This window comes from Adiantum capillus-veneris, chromosome 7 (assembly GCF_014529385.1).
Source record: "Adiantum capillus-veneris isolate H3 chromosome 7, ASM1452938v2, whole genome shotgun sequence".
Lineage (NCBI taxonomy): Eukaryota > Viridiplantae > Streptophyta > Polypodiopsida > Polypodiales > Pteridaceae > Adiantum > Adiantum capillus-veneris.
Window position 1 is genome coordinate 164,001,617 of NC_140937.1, and position 19,962 is coordinate 164,021,578.

Sequence of the window (19,962 nt, forward strand, 5' to 3'; positions counted from 1 at the left end):
ACAATCTTGTCCTTTGTGTGCAAAATGGGAGGAACCTTTTTGCCACCCTCAACAATTTCAAAAGGTGCCTTGCCTCTTGATGAATGCACCGTATTGTTGTACGCATACTCAAGCGTGGGTAGATACTGTTCCCACTTGCCTTTATTATCTAACACATAGCATTTCAGCAGATCTAAGACAAGAGAATTAGCCTCTTCTGATTGTCCATTAGTTTGTGGATGAAATGAGGAGGAAAACTTGAGTGTGGTGCCCATGTATTCAAACAATCCTCTCCCAAAAAGGCTGGTCATACGAGGATCACGATCACTGACAATAGACTATGGCATACCATGGTACTTGACGACATTGTACATAAACAATCGTGCCATCTGATCAGATTTTATCTTCTTCCTGACAGGAATAAAATGGGCCTGCTTGCTAAACCTGCAAATAATGGTCCATATACCATGATTCCTTGTCGATGTTCTTGGAAGATCAAAGATAAAATCCATAGCAATGCTTTTCCATGGCTTATCTGGAAGAGGCAGTGGCTGTAACAGCCCTGGTGCCTTTTGCCTGTCAGATTTGACCTTTTGGCAAATCATGCATGCTGGCACAAAGGCATCCACATCTCTCCGCAAAGTAGGCAATTAAAAGAATGTCTCGACCGCTTTCACTGTCGCATCTATACCACGATGCCCTGCATACGGTGGGACATGGCTTTCTATTCTAACTTTTTGTCGCAATGGGCTAGTGACACATAGTCTGCAATGCATCATCATAAAACCGTCCTTGAGGAGGTAGTGCTCATGGCGTTGCCCATCTTGCAGCTGTTCAACGATCCTTGCAAAATCTTCATCAATAGCATATTGTTCCTTCATGTCATCAAGCTCATGATAATAAGAAATTGATACAACTGAAATTTGTGGCTTTCTTGATAATGCATCAACCACAACATTCTCCTTGCCTTCCACATGCAGAATTTGATAGTGGAACATAGAGAGATTGTTTGCCCATCGCATGTGCTTTTCGGATAACTTTGCTTGCATCAAGAAGTATTGCAAGGTCTGATGATTTGTCTGCTCAGGTGCTCCCGTACGCAATGGGAAAGTTCCCCTTTGAAAGGGACGAGTTTTCACACGAGAAAACTCTCCGTTTTCGCAATCCTTTGCGATGGAACTGCGCGTAACCCCCATAACTGTACATGGTCAATTGAGAAGCCGCATGGTCAATTGAGAAGCCGCTACTAGTGGGGCATTACCATATGTGCAAAGGGGGGGAGAGATGCACAAGAGCAAATCGTCGCGCTACATGAGACAAGGGAGAAGGCAAGCTTTCCATTAAAGCTGAGATCACCTGCACCGACTACTCACACAAACACAATGTAGTCACTTCTGAACTCCAGAATTCAGCCCCCACTAAAAAATGAGCGCCCCCTCAAGGAACAGGCTTATGGAGAGTGTGTGTGGCCTGCAGGTTGCTCTCCTACTGCCATGTGTCCATTTTGCCTCCATTGAGTTAATTTCCTAGTACCCACCAACTTTTAAGTGTCGCGTGAGGCCTAAATGACTTTGAATTGAGCCTAGCCAACCTTTTACTGCTCGGATTTCAGTGCGGATTGGCCCGACCATCTCGTGCAACTTGCCCTTCCCTACTGCGGGTGAAACTCTTGGCCACCGGCCATTTCACACTGGCCACACAATGTCCAACCATTTGTGACTTCAACAAGAGGGTCCCAAAAATCAAAGAAAAATCAAAGGAAAGAAACCAACAACTAAGGTTAGTGGTTGCCACAACCTCGTGACAGAGGGGCATCATTTTCTATTCAGAGACGCATCAGATTCCAGAGAGCACACTCCCGAGGGTGACAGATACATATGGGAGAGATAATTTGTTCACTCACTACTTCTACAGATCCAGTGACTCATTTGGATGCATGCATTATTGTGTCGTCTCAAGCTGGCAGATACGTACTGGGGATGCAATAACGATCTCTATTTTGCAGGTGGAGAGAGAGTTACAATATCTTTTGGGATGCATACGCAGCCAACTAGAGGTGTTTCCAAGAGATGGGTTTTTGGGTGAGCGAGAGACTGATGCCTGAGAAACTCTTAGCTACGTCCAGACGAAGAAATTCGAGTTCTCCTGTCATGTGGAGGTATCTACATGGATATCGTAAGCAGATAGGGTAAATGAGGATTTCTTTGCACATTTCAAGGAGCGTCCCATGGAAACTCTGGATTAAGGGCCTCGCGTGATTCTACAGACAGGTTGCACACCAATCTTGATAAGGTCTTTTGCATAGCTTCAAACTATTTTGAGCTCTTGTTTATTGTAGATTAGTTGACTGATGATGTCACGCATGTCAAAGTGGAGGTTTAGTCTCAAGTTTAACCAGCGGTTACAAAGGCTATGAGTCATGCTTTACTGGCTCCTTTCACTATGCAGGAGATTGCATGATACTTTGGTTCGTATTGATGGTGGGTGCCTCTTGTCTTGGAGAGGATGGGTCGACATGACAATTTTTCTTTCAGGCTTCGGATGTGCTCAGTCTAGTTATGCTCTTTGGTTTGCGGCGTATTTGTGTGATTCATGATGGGTTTGTGACGTCGGGGGTTGTTTCATGGCTATTGCAATTCGTGGGATCACACACGTTCAGGGCTCTCCAAGAGATCCATTCTTCATGCTTACATCATTGTTATATAGACCGGGCAACTCTACAGATCCTGTTGATTAGTTGGACCTCCATTAGAGGAATACAATTTTCACCACGATATGTAGTATCACTCTCGGGACCATGTGGAAGGCTCCTTGTGCTCACATTCTGTGCTTGCAGTCTCCCCCTACATCAGCCACTTTGACAACTATTTGGATTGATTTGCTGCACACTCTTCGCAACCAGTGGGATACATCAAGAGGCTCCTCCATCTTAGTTATCTCATCCAAGTTGGAACTTCTGATGCGGTAGAATTTGACATTTCCAGACTTAATACTTTACAGACGCATTACAATTCACTTGAATTTTGATACCACAATAACTGCAGTGCACCACATTGTTACCGGGGAACACGTGTTCCCAACGGTGTTCCCCCCTTGCCTGCCAACTTTGGAACGGTCTAGAACGCTTTGGCGTTCCGGATGGTGCAGTAGTACCGGAACGGGCTAAATGGGCAGAAACGGCTAGCTTTTAAGGAGTCTCAACTTTCAAGCCCTCTCTCTCAAGCTCTCAAGGAGTCTTAACATTCAAGCCCTCTCTCTCAAGCTCTAAAAAATAACGCTAAAAATTGCATTATTTGGGTATTTTTTATGCCTCTGTTCCGCGCCGTTCCCGTTCCCGTTTCCGTTCCGGACCCCTTGCCATTCCCTCGTTCCGTAGGGAGGCCCGTCGCCGTTCCCGTTCCGCGTTCTGGGTAACTATGCCACTGCACCCACCATGTGCCGATGGGAAAGAATCGATTGTGAGACACTTTAAATACTTGAACAACTGAAAGAGAACTTAACAATTGAGATGAGACACGGAGTGGCGGAGTTCCACTCCTAGATGTAGTGGCCTCTCAACTAGGCGCCCCTTGTGTGATTGCTTTATGTTATTTGAGGTGTTTACAATTGCCGGTGTGAGCGTGGCTCCAACTCGATTCCCAAAGCTTACACAAGGCCTCAATTTATAAGCACTTTGCCTCTTGCTTTTATAGAGAGATTATAGATTCTAAAAGCTCGGAAAGGAAACTGTTTTAAAGAACTTCGTGCTTTCTGTCACAAATTGCTGACTGTCAAGCCATTGAAGAACGGAGCCAACCTGCAGATCCTGGCCGAGGGGCCTAAACCCTAAGACAAAGCAGTAGCATTAGAAGAAGAAGCCCTTCCAACTTATGGGACCCCGTCTGGTGGGGCCCAGGGTACCTAAAGGAACTAAAATTAAAGCGGGGCCAACACACACAAAGCCTAGAATATGATGACGTGGCTGTTGTACGGAACTCCTGCAAAACGTGCTGGCATGCTGACGTGGCAGGTTGTACAGACATTCCTGCAATTCGTGCCGACATGCCACGTGGTAGTTTTACGGATTTCCGCAAAATGCGCTAACAGGTTTTGGCCACCCGCCTTTGGACCAGGTGCTCTTCTTTTCATGTAAACTGCTTTTCATAGGCCAAGGGCTCATTCTCTGGCATGCTCTGCGTGAGGTGCAGAGGATGGAGTACCGGCGATGTATTGAGTTCAAGCAATATAAAGAAATACCAAAAGGGGCCCCAAAAGGGTTGGGCCAGTGCTCTCTGAGGTGGAACTCCTCCACTCCGTGTCTCGTGTGTCGTGCATCTCTTTCAGTTCAGTTGTTATTTGAAGTGCTTAAAGTTGTTCAGTCTGTTCATTTCCGTTGGCAGATGGTGCCCGTCCTGTGACACCTTCAAAAAGTCAATGCTTTTAATAACCACGGCCAAAAAGCATCAGCATCCTAACTGCCACATCAGCACTTTGCTCCTCTTTTTTGGTCCAGTTTGGGCTTTACTCTTCCTCTTCCTCTTCATGTCCGCTATGGGTCATGCCACATCACCAGGTTGTGATAGTGTAAGGGTCTTTGATTGAGGATGTCTGAATTATTTGGTTCTTTGTACCAATTACTTGTTGCTGGTCGGGACTCGGGAATAGAGTGGTGACTAAGAGGACACACAAATATCACAAACATAGCAGCCATGTATTGCACCGATTATGGTTGCTATGATCAAGAATACGAAGAATTGGAGGCTGTAATCCATGATGCAAGATAAGGGGCCAAAGCCCTCTCTGTATAAACAATGAAAACGCCCGCGGATCTCATAGTATGTTGTGCATTGGCAGATATAATGCTCCTTTGTCTCTGGCTCTCTCTGGCAAACATAGCATAATCTCTCCTCTAAGGGTATACCTATGTATCTATCGGTCTCTTTCTCCAATTAGTGAGATGAGGCGTGTAGTTGACCAATAACACATATAATGCCATGAGATAGGTGGATGTCCTTATACCTAGGACGTGAGATAAACTCATCACTTGTCGTGGGGAGAAGATGGTCTCTACAAAAAGCCATCTTTGTCCGCAACTCATGCGACAGAGATAGCCAAGTCTTCCTAGTATCTGGCTGAATGAGATATGTCTGATAATCCTGCTAGTTTCTGAATGAGAGAGAGAGAGAGAGAGAGAGAGAGAGAGAGAGAGAGAGAGAGAGAGAGAGAGAGAGAGAGAGATTGGAGAGGATGTGTTCGCAGGTTCAATTGAGTCTAGTTGTCTCTTACACGGGTGGAGACTACTAGACTCATTCGCAAAGACCTGACCCAGGAAGACATCGATAGAACCGACACAAGAGTTGGACATGAAGATGGATTTCTATAAAGAGCATCTTCTCCAACTCACAAGGGATGGGTTTGCGATTTGACCCAGCATCTCATGGGTTACGGTGTGCCATTGGTCAAATACGGACATGTAACAAACTTGGACACTCCAAGTCAAGATTCTACCGCGATACAACAGGAATTCACTCCAAAACAGTTCACAGTTCACAATTGATTCGACACGGCCTGGCGGAATTCCGTGCCTAGAAATATTGGCCCCAAAGACTTGCATCCCTTTCGGTATTTCTTTTTGTATTAATTTGGAACTCAAAGTACAAGGGAGTGGGAGGGTCTCACTCTTAGACTTTGCGTCCAGATGCTCTGAGAAGTGGGAGCCCTGCCCACACCTATAAGGGTTTTACAAGGGATGCCAAAAGCAGAGCCCCAAAAGCTGTAAATCAAAAGCCTTGCAATAAATAAAGCAAAAAGCTCTCTCTCTCTCTCTCTCTCTCTCTCTCTCTCTCTCTCTCTCTCTCTCTCTCTCTCTCTCTCTCTCTCTCTCTAATGCCTTGTGTAGCTAAAAAGCAGGCCAAAAAGTTGTCGTCCGTACGTTGCTGCCACGTGAGCATGTCCCGCTTTTTACGCCGTGAATCGCGTAGATCCGAACGGCAGTGCCACGTCAGCATTCAACGGATTTTCCAGGCCACATCACTGCCATGTTAGCATTTCACGGGGGGGGGGTGGATGTGTACTCGTTGCCACGTCACTGATTTGTGACATACACCCCTTTTGAAAGCATTGTAATCGCCCTCGATTACGCCTGCAAAAGAGACAGAGGCCATAAATTGTCTTAGCAGACACTGACTGTTAGTACCGACGCACTAGGAACACACATCTAGCACATGTACCAATCGACAGTCACATCACACGACATCATTTGACATCAGCGGACATCACATGACAAATCACATTCAAAATTCATTCGGATCTCAGACCATGATTTATCGGCAACGTATTTAGCAATCGCATCTAGATCCACTCGGGACCTCATAGATACCCAATTGACTAATCCTTATTGCAACCATGTCTATCGAGATCGTTCAGACAAATGTTGCAGTCATTTCGTCTATCAGTTCCTGCAGTCAAACAAGTCAATAACAAATTAATATCATATTATCGGTAATTCGAGCTTATAAAGTCATACAGCAAAATACTGTTAACTCACAGTATCGCCGAAACTCAAAGAGACATCAGTGACTTTAGTATCAAAAATCGAGGCAATTTATTGACAAAGGAGTGAAGCGACTCTCCTCTTGTGCATACCCGCTGCACCAGATTCCGCCCAAGCTGAGTTTGGGGCTCTATTTAGAATAGGCTATGCTAATTCAAATGCTTCAAGGTAGATTCACAATTTGAGGAGTATCTGCTAGGTATTCCTCCTCCATCCACTTCGCATCCAATGCAGGATAGTTCTTGAATTTTACCAAGAACCGCCCTATCACTCTATCCTTAATCTTTCTGTCTTTATGTGCCAATATCTGTTCCCGAACAAGGATCTCCTCGTTTTCTTCCACTTCGGGTTGCTCATCAGGCTCCCCATCCTCGAGCACATCGCCTTTAAAAGGGCGCAAGAGACTCACATGAAAAGCATTGTGAATTCTCCAAGTATCGGGCAGCTTCAGTCTAAAGGAGATATCGTTTATCTTTTCGGAAGTCTGGAAAGGTCCGTAGTATCGCATACTAAGCTTTGGAAAAAGCCTCTCCTTTCGCTTTTTCTTTCTCAGGCGTGCCTTCTCAAAACGTAAGAGCACCCAATCGTTCTCCTTCAATTGCAAATCGCGACGATGGCGAGCTGCTGCCTTTTTCTGTCTTTCTTGAGATTTCTGCAAAGCCTCCGACCTTGGCAAAAGCCATGTCCAAGTCACGCGCGTACTCGTCGGCTTCAAAAATCTTATCTTTCGTGCTTAGGAAGGGTGGAACCTTCGTAGCACCTTCAATAATCTCAAATGGTGCCTTCCCCGTCGAAGAGTGTATCGTGTTATTGTAGGCAAATTCCACCAAAGATAAATACTTTTCCCGTCGAGTCTTCTGATCCGAGATGTAAGACTTCAATAAATCTAGTACCACTGAATTGGCAATCTCGGATTGCCCGTCAGTCTGCGAGTGTAACGACGATGGGAACTACAACCGCGTGCCAATGTTCTCCCAAATAGCCTTCCAAAACAAACTTGTGAATCTGGGGTCCCTGTCGGAGACAATCATCTCAGGCATGCCATGTAATCTTAAGATCTGGGCCACAAACAGTCTCGCTAAGTAATCCGGCTTGACTGTTTTCTTCACTGGAATGAAATGAGCTTGCTTGCTAAATCTGTCAATAACAGTCCAGATACCATTGTGACCACTCTGTGTTCTCGTGAGATCAAAAATGAAGTTCATTGCAATACTTTCCCAGGGGCGGGTGAGTATGGGTAAAGGCTGTAACAATCCCTGTGCTTTATGGCTGTCAAACTTGACCTTCTGGCATACCAAGCAACTGCGTACAAAATCGTTCACATCCTTTTTGAGTCTTGGCCAAAAGAAGTATCTCTCCACACCTTTCAAGGTGATAGCTATGCCGCGGTGACCCGTAAAACGTGTACAATGGCATTCGGTTAAAGTCTTTTCTCTCAACGGCTGTGTAACGCATAACATCGTTTTCCTCATCAAGTAGCCATCTCGAATGGAATATCCTGCTACTATCTCCCCATTTCGTATCCGAGTGAAAATATCTACAAAATCTGTATTTGTGGCATATTGATCGACCATATCCTCGAAGCTCCTATGATGTATCGCGGAAATAGAGAACCAACAGCTTCCGGGACAAAGCATCCGCCACTAAATTCTTCTGTCCCTGCACACGGACAATCTGGAAGTGAAACCGTGACAAGATGTTCGTCCATTGCATCTGCTTTTCCGATAGTTGCTTCTGTGACAAAAAGTAGCGTAAACTCTGATGGTCTGTGAAGACATTAAAATCCGCTCGAAGTAGGTAATGTCGCCACTGAGTAAGAGCGTGGATAACTGGCAAAAGCTCTCTCTCATAAATCTGTGCTGTCAATTCTAGCCTTGGAAACAATAGGCTTTCGTAGGCAATGACATGGCCTTCTTGCATTAAGACCGCACCTAGAGTACGACCACAAGCATCACAATATACTTCAAATGACTTCTGCAAGTCCAACAAAGTCAAAACTGGTCCTGTAGTCATTTTTTCTTTTAGTGTCTCAAAGGCAGTCACCTTTGTGGGTCTCCACGAGAAAGGTACTCCTTTAAGGGGAAGCAACCTCTACAAACTTTCTAATGAACCGCCTGTAGTACGAACACAAGCCCAAGAAGCTTCTAACTTCATGGACATTCTTCAAATCGGGCCAATCACGGATAGTGTCTACCTAGGCCGAGTCCATCTGCACTCCTGCTGCGGAGACAATGTGTCCCAAAAAGTGTATCTTGTAATGCCTGAAAGTCCTGTAGCAAATGTTCTCTATGTTCTGCTCATCCTTGGAGAAAACAATGATATCATCAAAGAAAGTGCGAGCAAATAGTTTGCACTCTCGAAAAATCCACTCCATCGTCCTGTTAAATGTCGCTGGAGCATTGGTTAGGCGAAAAGGCATCACCCCCAAAAACTCAAATAACCCAAAAGTCGTTCGAAAAGCTGTCTTGTAGACATCTCCGACGCGATTCAGACCTCATGATATCCGCTCTTCAAGTCGATCCTATTAAAACACGAGGATCCTTGTAGTCGGTCAAGAATATCATCGATCCTAGGAATCGGAAATCTGTTCTTGATGATGATTTTGTTGAGAGCTCTATAATCGATGCACATTATCCAAGATCCGTCTTTCTTTAAAACCAACAACACTGGAGAGCAATATGGTGAAGTACTAGGCTGGATAAGACCCTTTTCCAAGAGGTCTTTCACTTGGTTCATAATTTCTTCGTTCTGGGCTCGCGGCTCACACGGTAAGGTGGCCAGTTCGGTGGTGTGCTTCCAGGTATCATATCAATGGTATGATCCTCAGGATCAGCGGGTGGTAACTTGCCTGGCAAGCCCTTTGAAAAGCAATCGGCATGAGTGTGGAGAAAATCTTGGCGTTCTTTATCAAGTTTAGACATATTTGTCCTATTCGCATCATTTAACTCTTTCAAAAAGATCGAGTAAACAAACAGATTGGAGTTCATTAATTTTGAAATGGCCGAAGCCGATACAATAGGGACAGACTTGCCCTTAAGTTTTACATCAAGTACAATAGTTTGGCCCTTCTTTGTAGTCAAAGTCGCTTTTCTTGCCCGATAGTCGACCACGACGTTGTTCTTATGGTACCGGGGAATTCCTAGGAGGACATCACAACCTTCCAATGGCATTATGTAGAAGTCTTCGTGCCCCAAATACCCCTGACAATGCAACCGAAGTTTACCAATGGAGGTGACTGAAAACTATAGATACCTAGGGATCATCGTGGATTCCAAATTTCAGCATGAAGACCATTATCCAAGATAGGACGCCAAAGGGGCGGGGATGCCTCTTTGCAGCCAAGCACGTCCTCACCTCCCGTGCTCTCCCTCTATGGACGAGGCTCAGCATTTTCAAAGCTTGCGTTTGCCCCGTGATTACCTACGGAGCAGAGATCATGGGGGCACACGACCAAAAGCAATTGTTGCCGCTCGAGTGCCTTGTGGCTACAGGAATTAGGTGGTTTGTAGGGAAAGCGGCAAAGTCGACGTCAGTCGCAGCGTCGACCCTGCATCACGAACTGAACGCCCCCCTGGTCGTCGCCTTCTGCGGTGCCCAACGGAAGCGTGCATATGACAAGTTCGGTTTGGTTAGCACGCTTATTAGGGACCTAGTAGCGACCACCTCGAAGTCCTGGAAGGGGTGGTCTTGGACAACTAGGACGGGTAGGTGGTTTCGTCAACATTGTCCAGCGGCGACCGCGGAGATGGCCAGGGATCTGATGTGGGAAAAATGGGACTCAAGAGCGGTTTGTGCCTCTCTGACCAACTATAAGCTTCGTGGGATGAATATCACGCGCAAGTACCTTTTACGGTGTAACTTATCTCTGAATATGAAGCGTGACGGCGAGCGCCTCTTACTGCTCGCCCGAGTAGGAGGATTAAGACTGGCGGATAAAGTCTTACCAAGGGGGAGTGCATGCCCCCTATGCAATGACTTGGAGGGCAGACAATCAATTGACCACATTCTTTTGCACTGTCCGGCCTTGATTTGAGCTCGAGATGACTGTCTCGGCGGGTTGCTGTATACCATTCGGGACCAACAGGACCCGGCGGGTGTCGCTCTAAGTGACGGTGAATTTACCATTTTCCTCCTTGGTGGGGAGGCTCGCGGAGTTAGGTTGACCCATTGGGTTAGCTCGCATCCGCATTCGAGGGGAGCAGTTGCAGGGCACCACCTTGTAGCGGCTTTCCTTGGTGAGGCAATACCACAATATCAAAGAGCATTAAACGCTAGGTTGTTAACCTAACGGACCGATTAGATGAATCGGAGATGAATCAGATCCCTCTGACGTATAGAAGGGGGGAAAGGACGAAATTCTCCTTAATAGCAAAAAGTTATGAAACTATGTGCTAAACCGAATGACTTAATGATATTGGTACATGGGTTGCCTCATCAAATGGGCAAGAGGAGTGTTGGAGACTCTGATTGTCACCGGATCGGGACTCCACCTACGAGCCGACGCCCAAGTTGGGTATGGCAATTTCTCTCAAAAACCCGCCGGGGTGATCAAGGTTTTGGTGAGTGAGGGAAACCAAGTCTCGCAGTATCTGGATCCCTACGGGGCTCTTGGGCGCTGTCACGCCCCTAACGAGGTTCTCCAGGGATCCCTTGGATAGACTAACAAGGGTGCAAGTTCTAAAAGATTGAACGGGCAATCCATCCCCAAGGCGGTGTCTAAGGTCTCTAATTGGGATTGAAATCAGTGACAAAAGCTTCACCTTGCGAGAGTAGGTGCCCGGCCCCCCCGCACGCTAAAGAAAAAAAAACAGGTGTAATGGCTACGTCTTTGCTAGTGGTCCCATCCGATCAGGTGTGATCTCGAGCCGCGCCGCCAATTTAGGTGAAATGAAGTTGGCCTTGGCTCCTCCATCAAAGAAAATCAGGGCTTCTTGGTCTTTCACTTTGCCCCAAGCTTGACAAAGTTCTGTACTCTTGTCAATCTTGCTTGGGTCAATACCCATGCAATCAGGAACTAGTCCTGCTTTTATCTTGCCTTTTCGTCCACATTCCTCAGCTGCTTTTGAACCCTTAGGCCTGTCTTCATCTTTGTCGTTCTGTTCTTTCGGTGCCTTTTTAGGGCACTTCGCGGAGGTGTGCCCCGTTTCCCCGCATCCAAAGCACTTCCCCTCTTTGATGTAGAGAGCTTTCTCTCGAAGAGTGAGATTAGGTTGTGCATCCTTTTGTTTCTTTTCTTGGTTGCTCTTCTTCTTTCTACTTTCATTGTTCGAAGTCTTTTCAGTCCTTTGCGTCATGATTTCATCTGTGGGGTAGGTCAAACTACCTGAATGAATGGCAAAACCTCGTTTCGCATGACTCATCACTTCCTAAATGGAATCTGACTTTTGCTCTAAGCAGTGATCTCGGATCTCTGTAGGAAGTCCCAAGGTAAACGCTCAATCTGTTCTTTGAACGAGATCTTCTTAAATGAAGAGGCTGGTAGAAAAGAGCTCCAGAATCTCTCGCAATATGCATCCAATGTATCCTTCTTCGTCATCCGAAGATGGTTCCAAGCAGTTCGTATGTCGCGTTGGTACTCCCGAGTCAACCAAGAAGAAATAAACAGCCTTTTAAATTTCAGCCATTTATCTGGCGCTGTGAAGTGTGGACAACCAAGTTCGAGCATTTACCTTGAAGTAAGAGGTAGCCCTACGAATCTTGGCGTGCTCTGTGTAATGCCCTCCAGAGAAAGCTATGTCAAACTGTTGTATGAAGGCCAAAGCCTTCGAAGCATCTCGATATCCAGAAAACGTGTCAAATTTAGTTGACTGTCCACCTTCTTTAAACTCTCGGACCTTCTTGCTTTTATCCTCTAGAAAGTCATACTGGTTGGCTTTATAGAAATTCTTCTTCTTTGCATAAAAGCTGCTGTCTTCAAAGTCCGAACTATCCGAAGACAAGTCCTTTGTAGAATTGTAAACAACTGGGCGAGATTTAGACTTCTTTGCCTTTTTCTTGCTCTTTCCGAAGCTTTGCTTTTTGCTTCGCTTTTTCCCTTTTCTGCCTTCTTCGCTCGAGTCAGAAAATCTAGAAGAACTGTTAGAAAAAGAAGAAGAAGAAGAAGAAGAAGAAGAAGAAGAAGAACTGGGTACTCCTTCAAATCGCACATACTTCTTCTGCTTTCTTGCCGAGGCAAATGTAGACTGACGACCCAAATAACCCGGGAAGTCATTGCCTTTCTTCCGTTTTTTGTCATGCTTTTCGGCTTTGTTCTGCGCTTCAAAAAGCTGAGAAATCCGTGTATCAACCACCTCTTCTAATTCTTGCTCTGTAAACATCCTTGGAGTAGGAGGTTTCTTGAGTGCCAGTTTGAGCGGTGGTTCCGTGGTTTGCCGCCACTGTGAGTGCACCTCGTCAAAGGAGGTTTGGGTCATAAATTTTGCAAATTTTGGGTCCTTCGTAAAATTTATCATCATCTTTGTTGCATCGTCAATCGTTGACGCTCCATCTCTTCAATCTCCACCTGAGTAGACCGAGGCGGGCCGTACTCCTCGTGTGAATCTTCTTCATGATCTCTTTCCGCATCTCCCGATGCAGAGGAAGTCGATTGATCTCTGTCTAAATCCATAAGTGCCGCGTAAAAAGGATCGGATTCCCCGGTAGAAGAGAAATTGGCCGCGCTCTGATACCACTGTAACAGACTTGGACACTACAAGTCAAGATTCTACGGCGACACGAGAGGAACTTCACTCCAAAAGAGTTCACAGTTTACAATTGATTCGACACGGCCCGGCGGAGTTCCGTGCCTAGAGATATTGGCCCCAAAGAGTGGCGCCACTTTCGGTATTTCTTTTTGTATTAATCTGTAACTCAAAGTACAAGGGAGTGGGAGAGTCTCACTCTTAGATTCTGCGTCCAGATGCTCTGAGAAGTGGGAGCCCTGCCCACACTTGTAAGGGTTTTACAAGGGATGCCAAAAGCAGAGGCCCAAAAGCTGTAATCAAAAGCCTTGCAATAATAACAGCAAAACTCTCTCTCTCTCTCTCTCTCTCTCTCTCTCTCTCTCTCTCTCTCTCTCTCTCTCTCTCTCTCTAATGCCTTGCGTAGTCAAAAAGCTGCCGTCCGACCGCTGCTGCCACGTCAGCATGTCCCGCTTTTTGTGCCGTGAATTGCGGAGATCCGTACGGCAGTGGCACGTCTGCATTCTACGGATTTTCCGGGCCACGTCACTGCCATGTCAGCATTTCATGGGGGGGGTGTGGATGTGTACTGGTTGCCACGTTACTGGTTTGTGACAGACATCTTCACACCAGCTTGAGATTGAGACTGGTAGATTCAGAGGGATACCAGCAGCTAGCAAGATATGCCGCCTATGCCATATAGAGCCAAAGATGGAGATGCATTATATATGTCAGTGCACAGTGTATTACGAGATACGAGCTCGCTTCCACTGTATATTGAGAGAGGGCTTTGGACCCTTTTCCAGAGTCACGAGCTATCAGGACCAGAGATGTCTTGGACTTATATCTACATGAGTTACATAGACACATATATTTTTCTGAGGTCTGGTGAGAGGCAATCCCAGAGACAGATTATTGATTTGTTCACACCAGACACTGGACAGAGAGGAGTAGCCACCATTGCAAAGCTTAGCTCATCATACTCACACCCGTGGTACTCACATTGCAAAAAGGGGGCATTGGAACTGAACGTGGGAACACACCAATCCTCCCAAGGCGACATACGCTCTGGAAGAAAACCTTGGCCTAGTGAAGACTACCCCAAGATAAGTGTATGCATCTGTGTATCCACTGTCTCCTAACCATAAGTGAATGTAACTTGTAAGTGCTGATCTTTTGATCCACTGCGGTGTGGTGTTAAACATCATAACCAAGGTTCACAGACAATCCACTATCCTCCGCAAATCTATGTAATGCATCCAAATGTTGTTGCATATCCTCCGGTGAGTCAGAGATCAACACAATATCATCAGCACATAACAACAATGGAATCCATGTCCTTGCCATCTCTGCCTGGCAAGCTCTTAGGGATGGTGCCCTTCAATGAATCGCAAAGAGATCTACTCACACATACAGTTTCTCAGTGCAATAAGAATTGTGTTAGACAGTGAATTGTTATTGAGATGTAGCTCGAAAGGAATGCTGCCTGTGAGGCGGTTATTTGAAACGCGAGCCATTCCAAGCTGCTGCAGTTTGCAAGGGTAAGCAGGATATTTTAATGAGGTTCACATTAAGGCTGGGCACCTCTGTCACCCTCTCTGTCAATGTAGTCAAAAACCTCATATATATACATACCAAATAGAGTAGCAGACAATGGACAATTTTGTTTCACTGAGAGAGAGAGAGAGAGAGAGAGAGAGAGAGAGAGAGAGAGAGAGAGAGAGAGAGAGAGAGAGAGAGAGAGAGAGAGAGAGAGAGAGAGAGAGAGAGAGAGAGAGAAGAAGAAGAAGAAGAGAATTTTCACGTCGTAGGAAACTATCCCAAGAGACCTTAACGATCTATCCGACGAGGAGAGTTGAGAGAGAGAGAGAGAGAGAGAGAGAGAGAGAGAGAGAGAGAGAGAGAGAGAGAGAGAGAGAGAGATTTTTCTTTTACAGAACTGAGTTGACAAAGGAGCAGCTGATGGTGAATCTAGCTATGCACACACGAGTTCTTTTGTGGACAGGCATATTATTTAGCACATGTGCAGTGGGTGTGCTAGGCTATGCTTTCTTCAGGTTTCTAGCTTGCTCATTCTGGAAAAGTTTGCTGTCGAAGGGAATCTTTTTAATTTGGTTTCTGGTTATTCAAAAGTGATGTATATAATAAAAGAAAACAGCTTAATCCGGGACCAAGTATTAAAAAAAAGAAAAAAAAAACTTAATCTGGGGCCAGGTGTTAAGCGGGAAAGGCTGGAGGCTCTTTTGTTACAGTAGGCTTGCTTGCATGTAAATAGAGTGTGCCCATCCAGAGAATTTGAGATCATTGTTTTCTTGTCATAATATCAAGAGTCAAGACCTTGAAAGTATTTAATGAGTTGCTGTTTGTTATTGCACTGCAGGAATTGGCGGAGGTATAAGGAGTGGAAGTTGGAGAGAGAGAGGCGTCGGGAGCAAGAGAGGCGGCTGTCTGTGGAGCGGAGTGAAGAGGAGGTGACAGACGTGCCGGACGGAGAGCTGTGCGTTATTTGCCTGCTGAGGCGTCGGCGAACAGCGTTTCTACATTGCGGGCATCTGGTGTGCTGTGTACATTGCGCACAAAGAGTAGAACAAGAGAGTCATGCAAGGTGTCCAGTTTGTAGACAGGATGTCAACGGCATTGTCCGCATATATGATTCGTAAGCCATGCATGCACGCACTGATCATTCTTGTAATTTAGTTGTATAGATGATTTTCTGCATGGTATTCTTCTCTCCCTTTCTTTTCTGTTCAATCATCCCCATGCCACTCTTATGCTGTTGGAGAACCACAGAATCCAAGAATGATTACATTTCGCTGTAGATTAATTAGTGGAAATACCAGAAACCAGAGTTAATTAGTGCACAGACTAGAGAATTACGTAATTGTAACACAGTAAAAAGGTCATGGTAGTGAGTAGCAAAAGCCTTTTGGTGAGGTGTCAGCAATGGGTATCAAAGGCAATTCTGTTCTTTCACCTGTACCTGGTCCTTCAAAAGCCATCTAGTTCCCCCCTTGATTTTAATTCAATCTATATCTGTGCACGTTAACCGTTATTAATGCAATCTCTCTCTCTACTCTCTTGATTTGTAACCCTTTTACTTTCCTCTCGTAAGCGCTAGAAGTTTCATGCATTTGATAAAACATTGTTAACAATAATCTCACAAATTCTTGACCTTGTTTTTTTTAATAAAAGTAATAAACTAATTACACTTCCGGGTTATGCATAAATCTAAGAGAGATGGCGAACAGCAAATGCTCAAAGTTGGCTTTGGAAATTAGGATATGAAATCATCACTAACAAGAAATAAGGGTGCCCATTCCGAAGTACGTCTTAAGAAGAGGCTAAGCATCGGCTTTATAGAGGATAGAGACCCCCACAACATATTTCTAGCAAGGGGTTACAATAGTTTGAGGAGGAAAAAAGAAGAAAAGAGCTCTAAGAGAAAACCATATCCATGACATGTGTGGTTGTTTTTAAACCTATACTTACACACAAAAGAACATAACAAGTCAAAAGACAAATGGCTTTAGACAATGGACAAGGAGTAGCACAAAAACGATTCAGTCTTTGATTCATTTTTGCACATAAAAGTGAGAATGAGGTATCATTCTAGTGTTTTCGTACAAAGGATAATCCGGAATAATTGATTCTAGAGTGAAAGAGGTCAGGTACATCAATGATGGACAATAGCTAAGCCAAAAAGATCATAAGTTAAGGTAGAGTCCTCACCTGCATTCATGAAAACAAAACATCAGTTTCATTAACTTAGAATACGTACTATAGGTGTCCATGAACCCTATCGATTGGTATCCATGTCTTACTTTAAAAGAAAAATAAACATATACCTACTATTCGAAAAGTAACTGTGAGTATCCATTTGCGAAACCATTGATATAAAGCTGTCACTTGTCTTTTTAGCAACCAGAAAAGGCATGGCCCTTCTGATTTAGTGAAAGGTGTGTTCCTTTCAATTCCTTTTAAATTCGTTTTAACTTGAGATGAGAAGGTCATCACTCCTTTAGATCCAAGTGAGATTATATGTTATACATAAGGTTAATAATTATCCTAATTTTTTGAGGACTTTATACATATTCAATTAATAAGATTAAGTTTTGATGAGAAGGCTCTTTTGATCCAAGTCTCTCACCCATACTTTTTTTCCATAGAGTTTGTGTTATGAAGTTTTCTTTTTTCAAAGCCACTTCTAGTTTTCAAAGGTCTATGTTTACAAAAGATGCATCTCAGTCACAATCTCTTAAAGAAGCTAGTACTAGCAAGGTAACTTGTGAATTTGAGTGTTCAATGATTGCCAAACAATATTTTTTAACAGGACATAAAAAACTATTTATGTAAGATATTGGACATCACTTTTTATGGAAAAACTTAGTTTATGTAAGGGTTTTTTTTAAGGGTGAGGTCAACCCTAGACAAATATTTTTAGTCTAGATAGGAGTGTTTGATGGTTAAGTGAAATCTAGTATATAAGCCTAAATCGTGCAGAAGGGGAGCTATCCCTATAGGGGAAGTAGTATTATAGTAATTTAAACAATTTGAGATACAAGTTATAGGGTGCAAGATAAGCTAGTATTCAATCAACATAAGGCTAGTGATATAAGTGTGTCAAATTCCCACAGCAATTGGGGTTAAGTTACACTAAAGGCATATCTAGAGGTTTATGCTTCAACAATGAGGGTTTATAGTCGTTAAGTGAAGGAAGATTCCAAAATTAGGTTTAAAACATGATTGCTTTAAGGGTTGAACTAAACCTTAATAATATTTAGGCCACACATAGTTAGTATCATCACCCAAAATAAGCTAACCTCAGTTTTCTATCCAAGCCAAGACCAGGCCTTAAAAGGGGGTTATAGTTTAAAAGCCACCAATGGAGGGCTGTTTTAGCTAAACATGGTCACATCTGATTCTAAGTAAAAGGTAAACCATAGCAGAAAGTGACATGTGTGTGTGTGTGTGTGTGTGTGTTTGCTCGTACAAAGATACTTTGGTTAGTCCCACACGCCATCACACATGCATCTCTCGTCTTCGCAAGGAATGCATGTAGATTCTTTGTTGTTGTCTATTGGCATGGATGTAGATGTGCCAATGGGCTACTTATTGATGGTCTCTTCTTGCGAGTCTCATGTAAATATTTTACAGATGTATTCTCCTCTCACATGTTTTACATATAGTGTGTGCGGATTGTGCAGCCATGATAAGTGGAATCTATATATACACACATAAAAGCAGATATTGTAGTTTTATAGGAACATAATTAGCATAAGTTTGTAGGTCAATCTTCATACTTTGAAGGATTTTGGATTGCTTATGTTGGCACTGGAAGTTATTCTGACTTTTTGATGATGGTGCGACACGAATTGCAGCCAATATTGGCACACAATGACTCTAAGGGGCGATGGATGGTTGTTCAATGTCTTGTTAAGGGAAAATTTTTGGAAGTTGTTGGTATATATACTTATACTACTTCGGCCCAAATACCCTTGGCAATCGCTTGCAACTACCTCTGGTTATTCACACATGTTAAGTTTTGAGCATTCTTCTTGAGCCATGGTGCAGCTGCTGATAGCGTGCAAAGAGAGAGAGAGAGAGAGAGAGAGAGAGAGAGAGAGAGAGAGAGAGAGAGAGAGTCGACAAGGCAATGCTATATCATTGATTAAAAAGGCTATTTTATATATATATATATATATATAAATTTCCATGCATACGTAACCTGGAGTTGGAGTGTGACTGCATGCTACAAAGGAAGTTCCCACCACGAGCTTGACACATTGGACTCCGAGATTGAATACCCAACAACCCCCCCTCAAGCCCGAACTACTAAGAAAAGGCTTGATACAAACTATGGCAGAGTTCAATCACCTATAACTGTGAGTAGAAGCCCCCCCCTTGACAATAACATAGGTGTGTGTGTGTGTGCACTTCCCACAAACAACCATCAGTGTCAGACTACAAGAACTTAGAACCAAACGTAAAAGGGCTATCTTACCACTCATGTGTGGCAGTGTCTAGAACCCGTACATTTTATTGACAAATGACTGTCATAAAAGGAAACATAAAACAAACTGAAAACTACAGGACATCATTATCTACGAGAAGCTTTGTCTTGTGTTGCTCATGTAGCAAGTATCTTGCTTTCTTGCACGCCTTTTGATATGTTGTTGCGCTCTCACAGGCTTTTGAAGCTTGATGTTGAAGAACACTTTTGATTTGTTGCTGCAGATTATGCTCGGAGCCAAGATTTGTCAATTTGCTGTAAATCCAAAATTTACTGCCTTTTTGTTGCTGCTAATCTTGAAAAGTTTTGTTAGACCTTCAAGATCCATTATCAATTTGATATCCGATCACCGAGGGTGTGAATGAGCTCTTGAAGGGGTTAAATTAGGTTGGCCAAAAAAAATGAGCTCTGTTATGGCAGTGCAGATATGCAACAACGAGCAGGGGAGTTTTGCTTGCAGCGGGTTGAGGAGGCCGAACTAGGAGGGTGTGCAGTGTCAAAATGTCATCACAAGGCCTAGGCAAACAGGCTGATGGCAATTGTGCTTGATTTCATTCAGGTCAAGGAGATCCTTGTCTCTTCCACAAGTGACAGCTCCCGCGTGGTTTGGAGTCGAGCCAAGAACTCCAAGAGCATCAGGCTCTGATACCAGTTGATGGGGTTATCCCTGCTATGGTGGGTGAAGATGAGCCATGGTGCAACTGTTAATAACGTGCATAGAATGAGAGAGAGAGAGAGAGAGAGAGAGAGAGAGAGAGAGAGAGAGAGAGAGAGAGGCGACA

General features: G+C 44.2%; 1 protein-coding gene across 1 annotated transcript in view; it reads left to right on the forward strand.

The window, feature by feature from the left end:
• Positions 1–16,138, forward strand: part of LOC147454980 (E3 ubiquitin-protein ligase SPL2-like) — a 106,567-nt gene extending 90,429 nt beyond the window's left edge. The window contains exons 5-6 of the mRNA XM_086516828.1: positions 15,108–15,227; positions 15,551–16,138. Of these exons, the coding sequence (XP_086372954.1) occupies positions 15,108–15,227; positions 15,551–15,830 (400 nt within the window). The 3' untranslated portion in view covers positions 15,831–16,138. The remainder of the gene's footprint in view (positions 1–15,107; positions 15,228–15,550) is intronic.
• The last annotated feature ends 3,824 nt before the right edge of the window (positions 16,139–19,962 follow it).